Source organism: Ruditapes philippinarum, unplaced genomic scaffold (assembly GCF_026571515.1).
Source record: "Ruditapes philippinarum isolate M1 unplaced genomic scaffold, ASM2657151v2 ctg4484_1_1_1_1, whole genome shotgun sequence".
NCBI classification, from domain to species: Eukaryota; Metazoa; Mollusca; class Bivalvia; order Venerida; family Veneridae; genus Ruditapes; species Ruditapes philippinarum.
The window spans coordinates 74523-91390 of record NW_026861702.1 but is presented as its reverse complement, the minus strand read 5'-3'; the positions used below and the strand labels follow the sequence as shown (position 1 = coordinate 91390).

The window sequence follows — 16868 nt, the reverse complement described above, 5'->3', positions numbered from 1 at the left end:
ATGGATAATCCCCCCCCCCCCCCCAAACTTTGTTTTTGTAGCTTCTTGGGTGTTTTTTTAATAAATTTGCTTGTTATTTTTTGGGCCCCCTTTAGGGGTTTAGGGCCTAAAAAAAAAACCCTTTTGACCCCTTCTTCTTCGGGAACTCAGTGTGGCAATCCCACGTGACATTAGTTTTTTGGGCCCTTTTCATTTCCAAGACAATTTGCCCCATTCGGAAAAAAAATTAGCGAAAATTTTTTTTTTCCCCCATTTTTTTTTGGGATTGCATAGTCTAGGGAAAAAATAAAAGCTTTCCTTTAGAAAAATTGGTTTTGTCAGTTTTAAAAGGGTTTTTTTATCAAACACTTTGCCAAACCCTTTGGAAGTTGCTTTTTTTAGAGCGGGTTTTTCCAGTTGCAAGCTATTTCGTTTTTTTGGAGTTTTTGGGTTAGGGCCATTTTTTAAAAAGTGGTTTTCATAACCCCGCGAGTAGGGAAAGGGGAAAACTCAAAACCAAAAATTTTATTTTTTTATTATGTTGCAAAAATCTTACATTTTTTTAAAATTTTTTAAATTTTCTGGCCCATTTTCCCAAGTAAAAAAAAAGGGACAAAGTTTAAAGCCGATTTTAAACCCGTTGCAAATGCAAAGGGAAACTGCCTACCTTTTCTCTTTCTATAATTTTGTTAAAACCCATGAAAAACTTTTTTTTTTTCCTAAAAATTTACATAAAAAAATAAATTTTTAAATTTTTCCTCCCCTCCCCGATATTTAAAGTTTTTTAAAAGTAGTAAAATTGTTGTCTGTAACTGCAAGTTTTGTAAAGAAATTGATTTTACTCTTTTAATCATTGTTCTTTCCAACGTAATGATTATGAAAATTTTAAATTTTGTGTCATGTAGCAATCTAAACATGGAATAGAAAAAAGAAACCCTAAATTTCCAACCTAAACGGCAAAATTGAAAATTGTTTCAGGCTCGGATTGACTTAGGGCTAGCCTTGTCCAATGAACGTGCACATTTCCCGGATCACTTCGGAATTTGATGCTGCCTAAAAAAGGGTTAGCCTCGAACGCTCGGCAATTTTAAAGGGTCAAATGGCTTATTCTTTTGTTAAAGAGCCCTTTTGTATATATTTAAAAAAGAACCTTTGTAGCAATCTTTTAGGTATGATTAGATTAAGCTTTTTTTAACACAGTGGAGCACTCGTTGATAAAAAAAAATTTTATATCCTGTTTTCATTTCCCCCGGTTTAACCCCGTTTTCGTGAAATGGATATAAATTCGTTAAACTTAAGAACACTATTAAACACTATCTATTTTTTTAATTGATTTTTTCTGTTGATGAATTTTCTTCTGAAAATTTTTAAATTAAAATAGTCAATGCTTTTAAACCCGAGACTCACCAATTTTACATTTTTAAGAGAGGAAGGGAAAGGAAAATTTGTTTGGGTTTTAAAAAATTTTAAATCGGGAGAACTTTTTTAACAATAAGTCTTTTTTCCAAACCTTTTATAAAAAGATAGGGTATTTTGGGGGCTAAATTTTTTTCGATTTTGGGCCCTAAATTTAAAAGCCCTGGATTATTGCACGCCCGGCATTTACCCGCAAAAGTTTCCCAAACGGGGTTTTTGTGTTTTTTGATTTAAAAAAGGAAACGCAAAATTAAAAAATAAAAAATTAAAAGTGACGATATCTAAATAAGTGAAATTTTTTGTATGTTAAAAAAAGAAATAAGTCATTTGCAGTTGAAAAGGATAAGAAAATTTTTAAAATTTCCTTCAAAAGTAAACTTTTAAATTTTTTAAACTTATGTTAGCCCTTTTAATTTTTTCAATGGACGCATTTTAGTGGCCCTAATTTTGGGCCCCGTCCCTAGATTTGCCCTGTTGCCCCATTACAGATGTTAAAAGTAAATTTTTTAAAAATTTTTTAAATTTATAATCATTTTTTATTTCCGTCTTGGTTTAAAGTTTTGTTTTGAAATTTTTATTAATTTAAAAAGAGGATGTTGGTTTGTAAAATCATTTTTCTGTTTTAAATTTTTTTTCTACTTTGTTTCTCCCCCTGGGTCCCTTTGTTTTATTCATGGTATTTTGGGGCTTTTTTTTTAAAAAATAGAGAATTAAATAAAGCAACTAAGTCTAACAAATTTATTAAGATTTACAAAAGGCAAAGTTCCAAGTTCAAATTTGTGTTTTAGTTTAATCAAACTCTATAGAACTTTATTATACAACAATTCCACAAAAATATTACCTTTTAAAAAGTCTCTCTTTTAGGACAGTGAAGAACCTGTCGTCACAAATTCAGAGTGTAGTGTTTGTCAGAATTAAACTTGAAAAATCCCTTTTAGAGAGAGACTTAACAACACTCGGTTATAAGTGTAACCCCTTTTCATATCATTACAAAAGTGTTTTTAATTAACTCTTTCTCTCACTGAGAGCAAATATTTTTTTATCAATTTTAGCCAAATTGTTATTGAAATAGAAAAAAACCACATTTAATACTAGGAAAAGATGAGCAATACTTTAAATTCTTCAAAACGAAACAAACATTCTTTTCCGACAGGACTAAATTACGTGATTCTGATCGTTGCACTAATGCGATTACTTAAGTAAGTGTTGTTGCTTTAAGGAAAATCAGTTTTTTTCATAATCTCTCTGTGAAAGATCAACAATGAAAAACTAAATTGTAGAAAGAGAACGGTAGGCAATGTTGCTTCGCATTTGCAACGGATTCTCAAATCGGCTTTAAACTGTAGTCCTTTTTTTCGACTTGAAACTGGTGCCAGATTTTGACAATTGAAGTAAAATGTAAAAAATTTATGTCATTCATAATAAAAATATGAACATATTTAGGTAGAGTTTTGCTTTCCGTACTCCGGGTTGATGTAAACCTTACTTTTTAATTATGGCGTAGACCAGATAACGCCAGAAAACGAAATAGCTTGCAACTGAAGCCCGCTCTAATACAAGCAACTTCCAAGGTTAGGCAAAAAGTGTTTGATAAAACGGCTTTATATACTGACGAAGATCCAATATTCTATGGAAAGCTTATATTTTTCCCCGTCGACTGGTGCATATCCCAAAGAAATTGGTACAGAAATAAAATATTTACGGCTATTTTCTTTTCCGAATCGAGCAACATTTGTCTTGGAAATGATGCCGAAAATGACGTCAATGTCACGTGGTATTGCCACACTGGAACTAATGGATGGATGATCACCAAACTTTGTTTGTAGCATTCTTATGTAGTCTTTTAGCAAGTTTGCTCATATTAATTTGATTGGCACCTTTTAGGGGCCGCTAAAGCTAAAAATAGAAAAACCTTTAGACATCTTCTTCTACAGAACTAATTGATGGATGATCATAAAACTTTGTCTGTAGCATTCTTGGGCAGTCTTTTATCAAATTTGCTCATATTAATTTGATTGGCCCCTTTTAGGGGTCTCTAAGGCTAAAAATAGAAAAACCTTTACACGTCTTCTTCTACAGAACTAATTGATGGATAATCACCAAACTTTGTCTGTATCATTCTTGGGTAGTCTGATATCAAGTTTGCTCATATTAATGTTATTGGCCCCTTTTAGGGGTCGCTTAAGCTAAAAATATAAATACCTTTAAAAGTCTATTTCTATAGAACTAATTGATGGATGATCACCAAACTTTGTCTGTAGCATTCTTGGGTAGTCTTTTATCAAGATTGATCATATTAATTTGATTGGCCCCTTTTAGGGGTCTCTAGAGATAAAAATAGAAAAACCTTTAAACATCTTCTGTAGAACCAATTGAAGAATGATCACCAAATTTTGTCTTTAGCATTTTTGGGTAGTCTTTTATCAATTTTTATCATATTAATTTGATTGGCCCCTTTTAGGGGCCGCTTAAGCTAAAGATAGAAATACCTTTAAACGTCTATTTCTATAGAACTAACTGATGGATGATCACCAAAACTTTGTCTGTAGCATTCTTAGGTACGCTTTTTATCACATGTGCTCACATTAATTTGATTGGCCCCTTTTAGGGGCCACTAAAGCCAAAAATAGAGAAACCTTTGAACATTTCCTACTGAAATAATTGATAGATGATCACCAAAAACTTTGTAGCATTATTAGGTAGTCTTTTATCAAGTTTGCTTCATATTAATTTGATTGGCTAAAGCTTAAATGCCCCAGGTCATGACATTCTTCAAATTATTGTTTAAACATATTCTATGCTCAAAAATATTGACAATGGATAATTTCCAGTTGTTTCTGGCGAGCGACTCGGGGCCATCATGGCCCTCTTGCAGGGCTCGAATTTAAATTTTTTGGCCACTAGCAATTTTTTGCTAGTGGACAAATTTTTAACTAGCAAAAACTGAATTCAACTAGCACTTTTTACGACAATGATTTTTTAATTCCAAAATTGTTTAAAATTGTAATTTATTTGGACGAGTTCGAACTGCCCGGGGTACGAATCAGCAACGTAACTTTCTACTCAAAAACTTGATTTAGGGGACATGGATTCTTATCAAATGTCAATCTACATGTAAAAAAATAATAATGCAATATTGTCGCCATACCGACGATGTCTGGTCTGGATTATGCGCACAACAATCGGCGCAAAATATTTTGGCAACATTTCCATCGTCATCGTGTTCTGACATGACTGACGTGCAGTTCTTTCTCCCAATTTTTAACCATTTTAACTGAAGGTCTCATTGACTTTCTTTTGATAGACTGTGAATCATTTATTGTTATCGGAAGACACATTTGCTTCAATAAGTGGGAAGAAGTTCGTTATTTTTCGTTTAGACATTTTATTCCGATCACGCTTGATTTACACGGACAAAATGACATTTGGACTGGTTTAAATTTGTGTACTTTTTTAAGCGAGGTTAAGGTATAGAAAATGTAAACCAGACAGCAAGTGCGCGCATGGTTTATAACTCGGCTTCCTGCGAATATTACCCCCAATTTATATTTCGGATTTTCCTGACAAGCGTATTCCATTTTTTCTTCAACTCGCAAAAAATTGCGAGTAGTCATGAATCTAACTCGCAAAATCATTTTTCAACTAGCATTTTGCGAGTTTGCGAGTGTTAAATTCGAGCCCTGCTCTTGTTTAAATTTTTTTGCAGGGTATGAAGGAAATTGAATTAAAAGCATATTAAAAGCATATATCAAATATTACAACATATTCCAAATGAAAAATACTGTTATTTACATTCACGTCAGAACCCGTAATGTTGAGATTGTTCCGTAATCAGAATACCCTGCTGATTAATCTTTGAGTTACATTAAAAATGGCGATATCCAATTTCAAATAAAAATAATACTGAAAATATAGAAATACATGTATATATATATATATATTTGTGCCCCCACGTTAGTGGCGGGCATTTAGATTTACCCTTGTCTGTCCGTCCGTCCGTTCACTTTTGTGTCGCATGTAACTCAAAAAGTATTTGACCTAGAGTCATGAAACTTTACAGGAATGTTGATCAGCATGTGTTGTTGTGCACCTGGGTATTTTTGTCTGGATATTTTTAGTATTTTCAGAGTTATTGCCCTTGACTTAGTAAAATTTTGCAATTTTCAACTTGTGTCGCATGTAACTCAAAAAGTATTTGACCTAGAGTCATGAAACTTTACAGGAATGTTGATCAGCATGTGTTGTTGTGCACCTGGGTATATTCGTGTGGATATTTTTAGTATTTTCAGAGTTATTGCCCTTGACTTAGTAAAATTTTGCAATTTTCAACTTGTGTCGCATGTAACTCAAAAAGTATTTGACCTAGAGTCATGAAACTTTACAGAATGTTGATCAGCATGTGTAGTTGTGCACCTTGATATTTTCGTGTGGATATTTTTAGTATTTTCAGAGTTATTGCCCTTGACTTAGTAAAATTTTGCAATTTTCAACTTGTGTCGCATGTAACTCAAAAAGTATTTGACCTAGAGTCATGAAACTTTACAGGAATGTTGATCAGCATGTGTTGTTGTGCACCTGGGTATTTTTGTCTGGATATTTTTAGTATTTTCAGAGTTATTGCCCTTGACTTAGTAAAATTTTGCAATTTTCAACATGTGTCGCATGTAACTCAAAAAGTATTTGACCTAGAGTCATGAAACTTTACAGGAATGTTGATCAGCATGTGTAGTTGTGCACCTGGGTATTTTCGTTTAGATATTTTTAGTATTTTCAGAGTTATTGCCCTTGACTTAGTAAAATTTTGCAATTTTCAACTTGTGTCGCATGTAACTCAAAAAGTATTTGACCTAGAGTCATGAAACTTTACAGGAATGTTGATCAGCATGTGTTGTTGTGCACCTGGGTATTTTTGTCTGGATAGTTTTAGTATTTTCAGAGTTATTGCCCTTGACTTAGTAAAATTTTGCAATTTTCAACATGTGTCGCATGTAACTCAAAAAGTATTTGACCTAGAGTCATGAAACTTTACAGGAATGTTGATCAGCATGTGTAGTTGTGCACCTGGGTATTTTCGTTTGGATATTTTTAGTATTTTCAGAGTTATTGCCCTTGACTTAGTAAAATTTTGCAATTTTCACCATGTGTCGCACGTTACTCAAAAAGTATTTGACCTAGAGTCATGTAACTTTACAGGACTATTGATCAGCATGTGCAGTTGTGCACCAGGTATTTTCGTCTGGATTTATTTAGTATTTTTTGAGTTATTGCCCTTCACTTAGAAAATTTTTGCAATTTTCAACTTGTGTCGCAAGTTACTCAAAAAGGATTTGACATAGTCATTAACTTATGGGCAGGTTGCTCAGCATATTGAGATTTGCACCTGGAGTTTCGCTTGTGGATTTATCCAGTATTTGTAGAGTTATTTCCCTTGACTTAGTAAAAAGATTGACAGAACAGTGGCGCAGTGGGGGCACCGGCGTGTCCTATGGACACATTTCTAGTTTTATTTGTTTTTTATTTGATTTCCTTTTAGTTTTAGATATCCATGTAGTCTATAGCCAGGCAAGCTTAAGCAGGGGCCAGGCCTTTGACTTTCCAATATTAATTTTCCACCCCCTCTGGAAAAAAATACTGGATCTGTATCAGCTAACTTTGATTTCTGTGTCATACCTGTAAAAGTCATGGAGATCTTTTAAATTATCTGTCAAAAGAACTAAAATGTCATTAAATGTACAGTATATATATATAGATGTTTCATATCCTTGCCATGACATTTTTAAATGGGAAGGCAGGGTATTTTTTCAACATTAAATTTGGGGATATTAAAAGGTATTTTTGCAAAAATGGAAGAGAAAACTTTATATAATTTGACTTCTAAGGGTTTCATACATGATTTAAAAAATCATTTAAATGGAAATACTATCCGGTGCCAGGAAATGACCCCGTTTAAGAAATGGGAAAAAACATTGGCGATCTTGGCCTACACTTAAAATTTCATAGACATATATTAATAAGTGCAATCACCTGGCATATGTCATTATATGCCATATGATAGTTCGAGTCCTAGTCAGGACAGTGTGGCAAATAAAATTTGGCCACTTTTTTAATGGCATAAATAGACAATCTGTGATAGTTGTATTTGTAGATAAAATAGAAATGCTTTCAACCTGGCAAGATTTTGTCAAGGAAAGGTGTGGTTCTGAGATTTCAATTTGTGAAATGTTGTTGATCACAGCATGTATCGTGGACTAACCAGTTCTCAAACCTCTAAGCATTCAAGAGGTCTTTTAATGTAAATAAAAATATATCTTTATAAAAATTCTTTACATATGTACACTTTAATCTTTATGTAACATTTCTGTAAAATTTGACTGAAATTCAACCATTAAAAAAGCACTATTTCCATCTTGGAAAAGCACAACCCTCTGTTTTAAAACTAACATGGCCTCTTAAAATAAAGAACCTAATCTCAAACCCCTTCAAGTATCTCTAAAATTCTACTGTTTAGTTTAGCCAATGAAGTGATTGTTATAGGACTATCACATGACAATGAAGTACCCTACACGATGCAGTTACCTGCTTTAAGATATTTTGTCTATAATATTCATTTTCACAAATAGTTAATGGTGTATTTATGGGACTTACAAAGGTAATAGCAATTTGTATGAAATTACGCTAAGTAATAAAATATGTTATGTAAATATTTGTACCTATGCACTGTTTTCATTTGACATCAGCAGAAATGTCTGTCAGAAACTAAGCTTTTATGCACACATAAGTTCAGAACATCATAGTCACTTCTAGTAAAAAAATAACAGCACATGAATGAAAGGTTTGAGAATAGGTTGGGTGTGAGATTAGGTACTTATACGATATATAAAAACATAAATACCTTAATGATAAGATAATTTAATAGTAAGAATAGAATAAAGTCTGTACAGACTTACATTATAAGTAAAATGTCAAAAACATCTTTCCAGAGCTTTTTAGTCCCCTACTTGTTTAACCAGAGGGGACTTTAGGTTTACCCTCCGTCCGTCTGTCCGAGCAAACATTTTGGGTTTAGGGGCTATATAACAGTAAAGAGAACAAAAGAGAACAATTATGGTTCATTCCGTGATCAAAGGGTTTATGGGCTAGTAGCCCTTAAGAAAACAAAGAAAGTAACAAAGAAAATAGCCCCTAAACCCAAAATGTTGGAATGTCCATCTGTCGGTCCGTCAGTCCTTCCGTCCACAAAACTGGATCCCGAGATAACGCAAAAAGTACTAAAAATATTTTTATGAAACTTAATATATGGATAGATGGCAGTATGGAGACTATGCACGTCTTTTTCTTTTCTTCCTATGTTGAAAATTCGCAACAAATAGTCTGAAAATATGGCAAATTTAACAAATAAACTGGATCCAGTGATAACTCAAAAAGTACTGAAAATATTTTTATGAAACTTGAAATATGGGTAAATGGCAGTCTGGAGATTATGCACATCTTTTTCTTTTCTTCCTATGTTGAAAAAATTCTGGTTGCTATGGCAACAAATAGTCTGAAAATATGGCAAATTTAACACATAAACTGGATCCAGTGATAACTCAAAAAGTACTGAAAATATTTTTATGAAACTTGAAATATGGGTAGATTGGCAGTCTGGAGATTATGCACATCTTTTTCTTTTCTTCCTATGTTGAAAATTCTGGTTGCTATGGCAACAAATAGCCTGAATTTCAAGATTTCTGATTTAAATTTTTCAGCTTTTTCACTGTAAGTTCTTTATTTCTTAAGGTGTTTACTTCAAATTTTAAATATAAGTTTCTGGTCATCAACCAATTTTAAATATAAGTTTCTGGTCATCAACCACATCATATGTGACAAGGTTTATAACTCTAGCACAAAAATTATCAGTATTACCTCCCTTGAACTTAGAATTTTTATGGAAAAAAAATGTCTTTTTTAAATAATTTCTTTATTTCCTAATGTATCTACTTCAAACTTCATATATATGTTTCTTATTATCAGTCAACATTTTTGAGAAGGTTTAATACTCTAGCAAGACTATTTCCAGAATTATGTCCCCCTTGAACTTAGATTTTTTCGAGAAATTGGTATTTTTTACTCCAACTTGATCTTCATTCCTTATAGGATTTACTTTAAAATCCCACATCGTAATAATATGACAAGGTTGTATAAACATAATTTCCTTACTAGGCAGGGAAACTTAACACATTACTGTGATATAGACAAACTTAGAACTCAAAAGATTTAAGTTCATTCATGTCATTCATTCAGTGGTAAAATTGAATGGCTAATGGCCCATCACAATGTTGCTGGGGTTCTAACCGGTAGGGGACTTATGGTATGATAATTGCTTGTTTTTTCAATTTTAGGTGTATGTTGGCAACAAGTGGGGTTAAATATGGAGACAAGGAGCGAAATAAAAGGGGAATCTGGAAACATTCCTTATATGTTTGTGGTAAAAACTTCTTCCCTGAAACTACAAGAGCTAAACCATTTTTAGGGTGAGCTTTTAGGATCTTTGAATGTCTGTCGTCTGTCCATATTTGTTTGTTAACACTCTAGCGGTCACATTTTTGACTCATTCATCATCAAACTTTGTCAGGATGCTTGTCTAGGTAATTGCTCAGATGAGTTCGAAAATGGGTCATGAAAGTTTACAGGACTGTTGATCACTGTCGGGTACTTGAAGCGGTGCAGATTTTCCGTGATGTAAAAAAGGGGTCTAAGAGTCAAGGGTCTAGAAGTCATCCTTATAATTATGCCAAGGAGTCTAGAAGTCAAGGGGTGAAAGTGCCTTAATTGCCTCTTTATTACTTGTCCAAAAATCTATCGTAATATAAAATAATTATATCTTCATATTAAGGGGAAAAAACAAATGAAATATTTTTGCAAAAAAACAATTGAAATGCTTATTGGGCATGGAATTATTACCTTCTTAAAAGGAGTTGGAAAAAAGTAATATTTTGGCACAGTCAAAATTATTTCAGTTTTTACTTAGAATATTATAATTTTTCATGATAATCTTGTCAATATAAAAATTTTCAGTGCTTTTAAACAGTTGATAGTCATTACTTTCATATTCTGAAACTAAAGTTGCTTAAGGTCATGAAAGTAACATAAATGCTTAATTAGTCCCCTACCGGTTTACCGGAGGGGAGTTTAGGTTTACCGTCCGTCTGTCTTTCCGTCCGTCAGTCCGTCCGTCCACAAAACTGGATCCCGCGATAACGCAAAAAGTACTGAAAATATTTTTATGAAACTTGATAATGGATAGATGGCAGTATGGAGATTATCCATGTCTTTTTCTTTTCTTCCTATGTTGAAAATTCTGGTTGCTATGGCAACAAATAGACTAAAAATATGGCAAATTTTACACATAACCTGGATCCAGTGAAAACGCATTAAGTACTGAAATTATTTTTATGAAACTTGAAATATGAGTAGATGGCAGTCTGGAGATTATGCACATTTTTTTCTTTTCTTCCTATGTTGAAAATTCTTGTTGCTATGGCAACAAATAGACTGAATTTCAAGATTTAGTGTTAACGTTTTTTCACTATAAGTTCTTTATTGCTTAAGGTATTTTCTTCAAACTTTAAATATAAGTTTCTAATAATTTTAATTTTAATAACTTCTTTTTTTTCTGAATGTATATACTTCAAACTTCATATCTATCAGGGTTCTCAATATTTTTCAGCTCAGCAGGCCAAATTTGAATTCTAGCAGGCCTCCTAGGGGGGAAAATTTTGAAATTAAGCACTTGATTTCCTACATTCTAGGCCATATTTTGGCAGTTTAAAACTATTACAGAAGACCAAATGTAAAGGCATAATTTGAAAAAAAAACTATATAAAATTTCTCACACTATTAAATTCTATAAAAAATTGTGTTACATTATGAGTAATCCAGTAATAAGTGTGTTGTCAAATATATTTGTGTGATTAATTGGGAAAAAAGTGCAGTTTTGCCTTAAATACTGTTTTTTAATTCATTTTAAACTTAATGAAACACCATATCCTGCAATTCATTTTAAAATACTGGACCAATACAGTTTTGTCGGGCATTAATTGCAGACAGGAGAAAAATATTAGAAAATTACTGCATAAAAATCACTCTTATTCAATAATAAAATATCATGTGCCAGATGCCAATCATTGTGTTTCATTTTTTAGGGATTAATGCTTTCATTGAACAGAAGGGCATTTTAAAATGACTTGCCAATTATGTGAATACTCACCTGGCATTAAATGATTAAATAAAAATAAGCAAATTGTGTGTTGCCTGTCAAGCTGCAGAATTTCAATAGAACTTACAGTTTCACATGTACATATATACATCAATGTACAGTTTATGTTTACAAAATCAAAACAGGCTGAGTGTTCACAAAAATTTAAGGTTCAGGATCAAATTAAAAACTAATATTCTTCATTGCAATGTTTATCCTCAAAGATTATATATCAAATATTAATTTGATGAAGTTGGGTTTGCGATGGCAAGTTTATGAAATTTTAGATAAATTTATTGTTATTTTTGTAAGAAAAGGGAATTTTACAGTTGATCCAAATATTGATCCTGATCCTAAAATTGATTCTTATTTTGAAGTTAAAAGCTTGAACAGGACCTAAATGTGTTAGTCATAAATTCTATAAACTTATTTGTCAGACATGGAACAGAGCAAATGTCACAAAAACTTTTACTATTTATGCCAACAAATCTCAGTACATGTAATTCACTAAAAATGTATCAGTTATTTGGTGTAAGATTTGAGAAGGAACATTGGATTTACATCTTTTGTCCCTGATTTGAACAACAAAATATAGATTTTAAGTCATTTTGATCAAAGTATATTGCCCTTAATTTTTATACCTAGGGTATCAAAACTTTGTTAACAAGCTTGTTATTCATATTATATTACTTGCATTAAAATTGTTTATTCATAAATAAGCATTGTATATATCAGTGTATGAAGTTAAGTCAAAGAAAGATATTTTATTTAAAACATTTCTTTTTTTCTTTTATGAAAATTTCCCAATCCGTAATTGCATGTCCGAATAAGTTACATCCGAAATCAGATCTATTTTCGACAACACATGAATGTATTTTAGTACACATTATCAGTGTAAATGACAACTATCAACAATTGATTTTACGATTAAAAGAAAACAAATCATGTGTTTTAAAGTTTAAACCCTTGAATAGTGTCCAGTTTTAGCAAGTATTTTCATTGCAATATTGCAGTAGGCTGGAAAAATCGGCAATGGAGTTGGACTTCCGGTTTCACTTTATGCAAGTTTAATTAAGATTTATTTGCTAATAAAAGTCTGTTTTCAGATTTATTCCAATCATTTATTGTGTTTCTACTGAAAAATTAATAATTATCACGGAACATCAGTATTTGACAGTCAAATTATGTTCTCAGTTTTTGGTATTACTTGAAAATTTTACAAATTTCAGCCGGCCAAAAAGTGTTTTTAAACGGTCATTTCGGCCGGCGGCCGGCTCTTATTGAGAACCCTGTATCTATGTTTCTTATTATCACTCAACATTTGTGAAAAAGTTCAATACTCTAGCAAGACTATTTCCAGAATTATTCCCCTTTTGAACTTACACTTTTTTCGAGAAATTGGTAATTTTTACTCCAACTTTTTCAATCATTATAGGATTTTCTTCAAACTCCCACATCATAATAATATGACAAGGTTTATAAATCTAGCATCCATATTTCCAGAATTATCTCCTCTTTAAACTTTGAATTTTTCTCATTCATTCTTTTCACTTTCTTTTACTTCAAATTAAAAAAACCATTCATTATCAACACCTTCATTACTAATTGTTCTTTGTTACACTCACATCATGTATGACGTCTTGCATCTTTATTTCAAGAGTTATCTCCTTTTTAAGAATGTTTCTTTTAAAAATGTTATATTTTGATAACAGGGATGTTTAAAGAAATAACTTTACGAGTGTCCTTCAGTCCGTCTGTCTGTCTGTACATAAAAAAACTGTTTCCTGTGATCACTTTTAAAGAACTTTTTCAACAAATTAGAAACATAAGTGAATGGCCCTTCAGAATGTTGCTGGGGTTCTAACCGGTAGGGGACTTATGGATTGCTTGCAATACTATGATAATTGCTTGTTAAAAATGATATTCATTGGATAATTTATTTTTTTATTTTTTTTTTAAATTTAATCTTACAATCTCGGGATAAGTATTTAATTTAATTGCATTTTGATTGTCAAAGGGAATTTTTACTTGTTTCAGACCAGATATAAAATATATTTAGACTGTTACTAATACTGCTGTGTGGCAAAAGACAATTCCATCTTATTAAACATACAAGTCAACCACCATTAAGAACATTGGTGATAAATGATTAATGTTTGGAAATTTCTAGCTATTATTGATGTATGCTAATAGCTGTCTGTTTTTCTTCTCTTTCAAACAGGTTGCCAGAGACTTTGAAGAAGAGATGGATCTATTTGCTGCACAACTTCTGCCAGAACTAAGACACTTAGAAGCTACAATATCAGAAAAAACAACCATGACATTGATTTTATCCGTTGTATGCTGCAGAGCCATGGAGCTGTTTGAACCGATGGCAACCATTGCTAAGACACTGGTTTCTCAACCTGACCATTTGATGCCATTGCCAGACCAGACTGTTAATCTGCCAAATTCCAGGCTCTCTGTAGGTGGTGAGTGCATTGAAGAAGAGGATCTTAAAACACTGGATTATGGACAATGGCTGAATGATAAGGTACTTTAAATCACTATTTACTCTTGTTTTAAAGTAACAACTGTTCTTGATGATGATTCAGCTTATAAGAATATTACATGGGCCACCTGTGTGGACCATAATAGCTAGCTTGAGGGTTACAGTTCAAGGCAGTACTAGGCTCTGCTTTAACACAAGGCCATTCTTTCATTTTATTAATCAAAAGCTCAAAAAACAAGTACAGGTCCCAGCAATAATGTTTGATTCAAAGCTACTCTTATACATATATTTAGACAAACATAGGTACATTTTTGCAATGGAAATCAACTGCAAATGATAATAGTAGTAATAATAATTTATTTATATATTTGTGTATTGTCTATTTTTGAACATTTCAAGAATTGTTTGTGGAAATAAAGTCAAGTAGAAATAAAGGTCTTGAGAACCATTTTCAGGGAGTTATCTCCCTCTTATGTACAAAGAGCATATTAAAACCTGAAACAAACCAATGTCAATGGAATACTTGTTTAATATTATGTTGATTTATATTTCATATCATTTGCAGATAGAAAATGCATTTCTTGGATTGCTCAAAACACAAATGAATGTAACTGACATATTTGTGTTCCCATCTTACACAGCGGTATTATGGGAGAATGGCAACCTTGGCCATTGGCTATTTAAAAAGGTAAAAATAAACCCTTGTAAAATATTAATATAATTTTATTGTCCAGACATAAGCCTGTTAGTCCGGAAGTTTATTACGTGAATACAAATCTTGGTCATACTAATTTTGAAAATGGTCAACTTTATTCTGAACTTTTTTAAAGAAGAAAAAAAAGTAATTCTATGTACATGTTGTCATTGCCGTCCTTAAAACTTTTTTTTTTAAAAATTCTTAATGGATTACCTTCATACTTGGACACAACAACACTTTGGACAAGCCATTCAAGTTGACCAGACTGATCTTGACCTTCACTCCATAAATGAACTTTGATACTTATTAAAGACGTTTTCCGGAGTTTTCATGAAGACATATAGGCAAATTTAATTAAAACTGTTCTGAATCAATAGAATTTCTTTAAATTTGGCATGTTATCAGAATATGATAACTGAAACATTTTAAACAGAAAAAAATTTGGGGTCACCAAACTCCGTTTAAACGCTTTTCACTCAAATCCGACTAAGAAAAGCATAAAGATATGATTTTCTATTTATTTCAAAGTATATTTCTTAACTATATTTGCATATATTTGTGTTTAAAGTGCCCCACCTCATTTATGTAAGAAATTCAAATGTTATGTTTTTAGGCTTTTAAACCTCAGTGGAGTCCCTTTGTCTACTTTCTGTTTTGTCTCTTGATTATGAACTTATTGATCTTATAGTTATTTATTTTTACTTAACATGAAAAATATTCCATAGAAGTAAAATGACACATACCTTCTTGTTGTTTACCTTCCTCAATATTGGATGGAAGCACCGAATCACGGAAAATTTGCACTGTTTCACGTACCCGACAGTGATCAACATTCCTGTAAACTTTCATGACTCTACTTCAAATACTTTTTGAGCTACGTGTGACACAAGTTGAAAATTGAAAATTTTTCCTAAGTTAAGGGCAATAATACTTTTTGAGCTACATGCGACACAAGTTGAAAATTGCAAATTTTTACCAAGTCAAGGGCAATAACTTTAAAAATACTAAATATATCCACACGAAAATACCCAGGTGCACAACTTCACATGCTGATAAACATAAAGTTTCTTGACTGCTAGGTCAAATAATATTTGAGCTACGTGTGACACAAAATGTGAACAGATGGAAGCGATGGACAGGCAAGCGTAAATCTAAATCCCCCCCCCCCTAAAGTGGGGGCACAAAAATACAATTTACCTATAACATGAGAGTTAAATAATTTATACTGATACAGAAACTTCTGGATTTCTCTAGCCACTGTTTATATACCTTATCAATATAAAAGTGTTGTATAGCCTTATCAGTATGAAAAATATGGTTGGATATACAAATTAATGCAATTTTGAACATAACAGTAAAATGTTTATGCTTAACTAAAATATTTCAGGGACAGTTTCTGAAGTTCAAGCATCTTATCTTACCAATAAATGTCAATGGTAATCATTAGGTTTGACTGCATGCCAACACAAGGGACAGAACTGTAACTATACTGGATTCTATGAATGATAAAAGTGCAGAGAAATTCATCAGTTTATGGAGGTATGTACAGCTGAACTTCTTTCCCAACAGATATTAAACTGAATTTTGCTATATTACTGAATTTTGTCCAAGAACTATAAAAAAATTGTGCCGTTCGTGGTAGGTTCAATCAAACCAAGGCACATTTTCATTTTGCCGCTTCGGGCATATTGCTTGTGGGATGGATTCTGGTTTCCCTCTATTTTTAAGTAATTTTGGTTGCTTGAACTTCACCTACGCAACTGTCCTCAGTATTGTTTTCAAGATGATAAACTCAAAATTGATATGGAGTCAGTGTAATACAAATTGAAATTCTTCTTTGAAGAACTTTCTTTCTTCATCGTGTATAGTATAATTATATTTCATTAAGATGTACCTATAATTACATTGTATTTTTGTTCGTGCGAAATCACGGCCGAGTTATAAAATAAAAAAGGCAGTTTAGAATTTTCACCTAATGATCACAGATGTTAAAAAATCCAACTTTATAATTTCTAATTTGACATTTTAAACAGACACAGTATCTGACG

The 16868-nt window shown here is 32.1% G+C and overlaps 1 protein-coding gene across 1 annotated transcript; it reads left to right on the top strand.

Moving 5' to 3' along the window:
- Positions 1-9754: 9754 nt before the first annotated feature.
- LOC132716552 (uncharacterized) lies at positions 9755-16448 on the top strand. The gene is made up of 4 exons (XM_060699849.1): positions 9755-9908; positions 13854-14165; positions 14689-14811; positions 16208-16448. Exons 2-4 carry the CDS (start codon positions 13878-13880, stop codon positions 16265-16267), a joined length of 471 nt encoding a protein of 156 aa, XP_060555832.1. The 5' UTR covers positions 9755-9908; positions 13854-13877; the 3' UTR covers positions 16268-16448.
- The last annotated feature ends 420 nt before the right edge of the window (positions 16449-16868 follow it).

What these genes read in the sequence shown, in the direction of transcription:
- LOC132716552 (XM_060699849.1), top strand. Translation starts at nt 13,878, where the DNA reads ATGGATCTATTTGCTGCACAACTTCTGCCAGAACTAAGACACTTAGAA. An exon ending in GACAATGGCTGAATGATAAG is followed by an intron (nt 14,166 to 14,688) that starts GTACTTTAAATC and finishes TATCATTTGCAG; the next exon opens with ATAGAAAATGCATTTCTTGG. An exon ending in GCCATTGGCTATTTAAAAAG is followed by an intron (nt 14,812 to 16,207) that starts GTAAAAATAAAC and finishes AAAATATTTCAG; the next exon opens with GGACAGTTTCTGAAGTTCAA.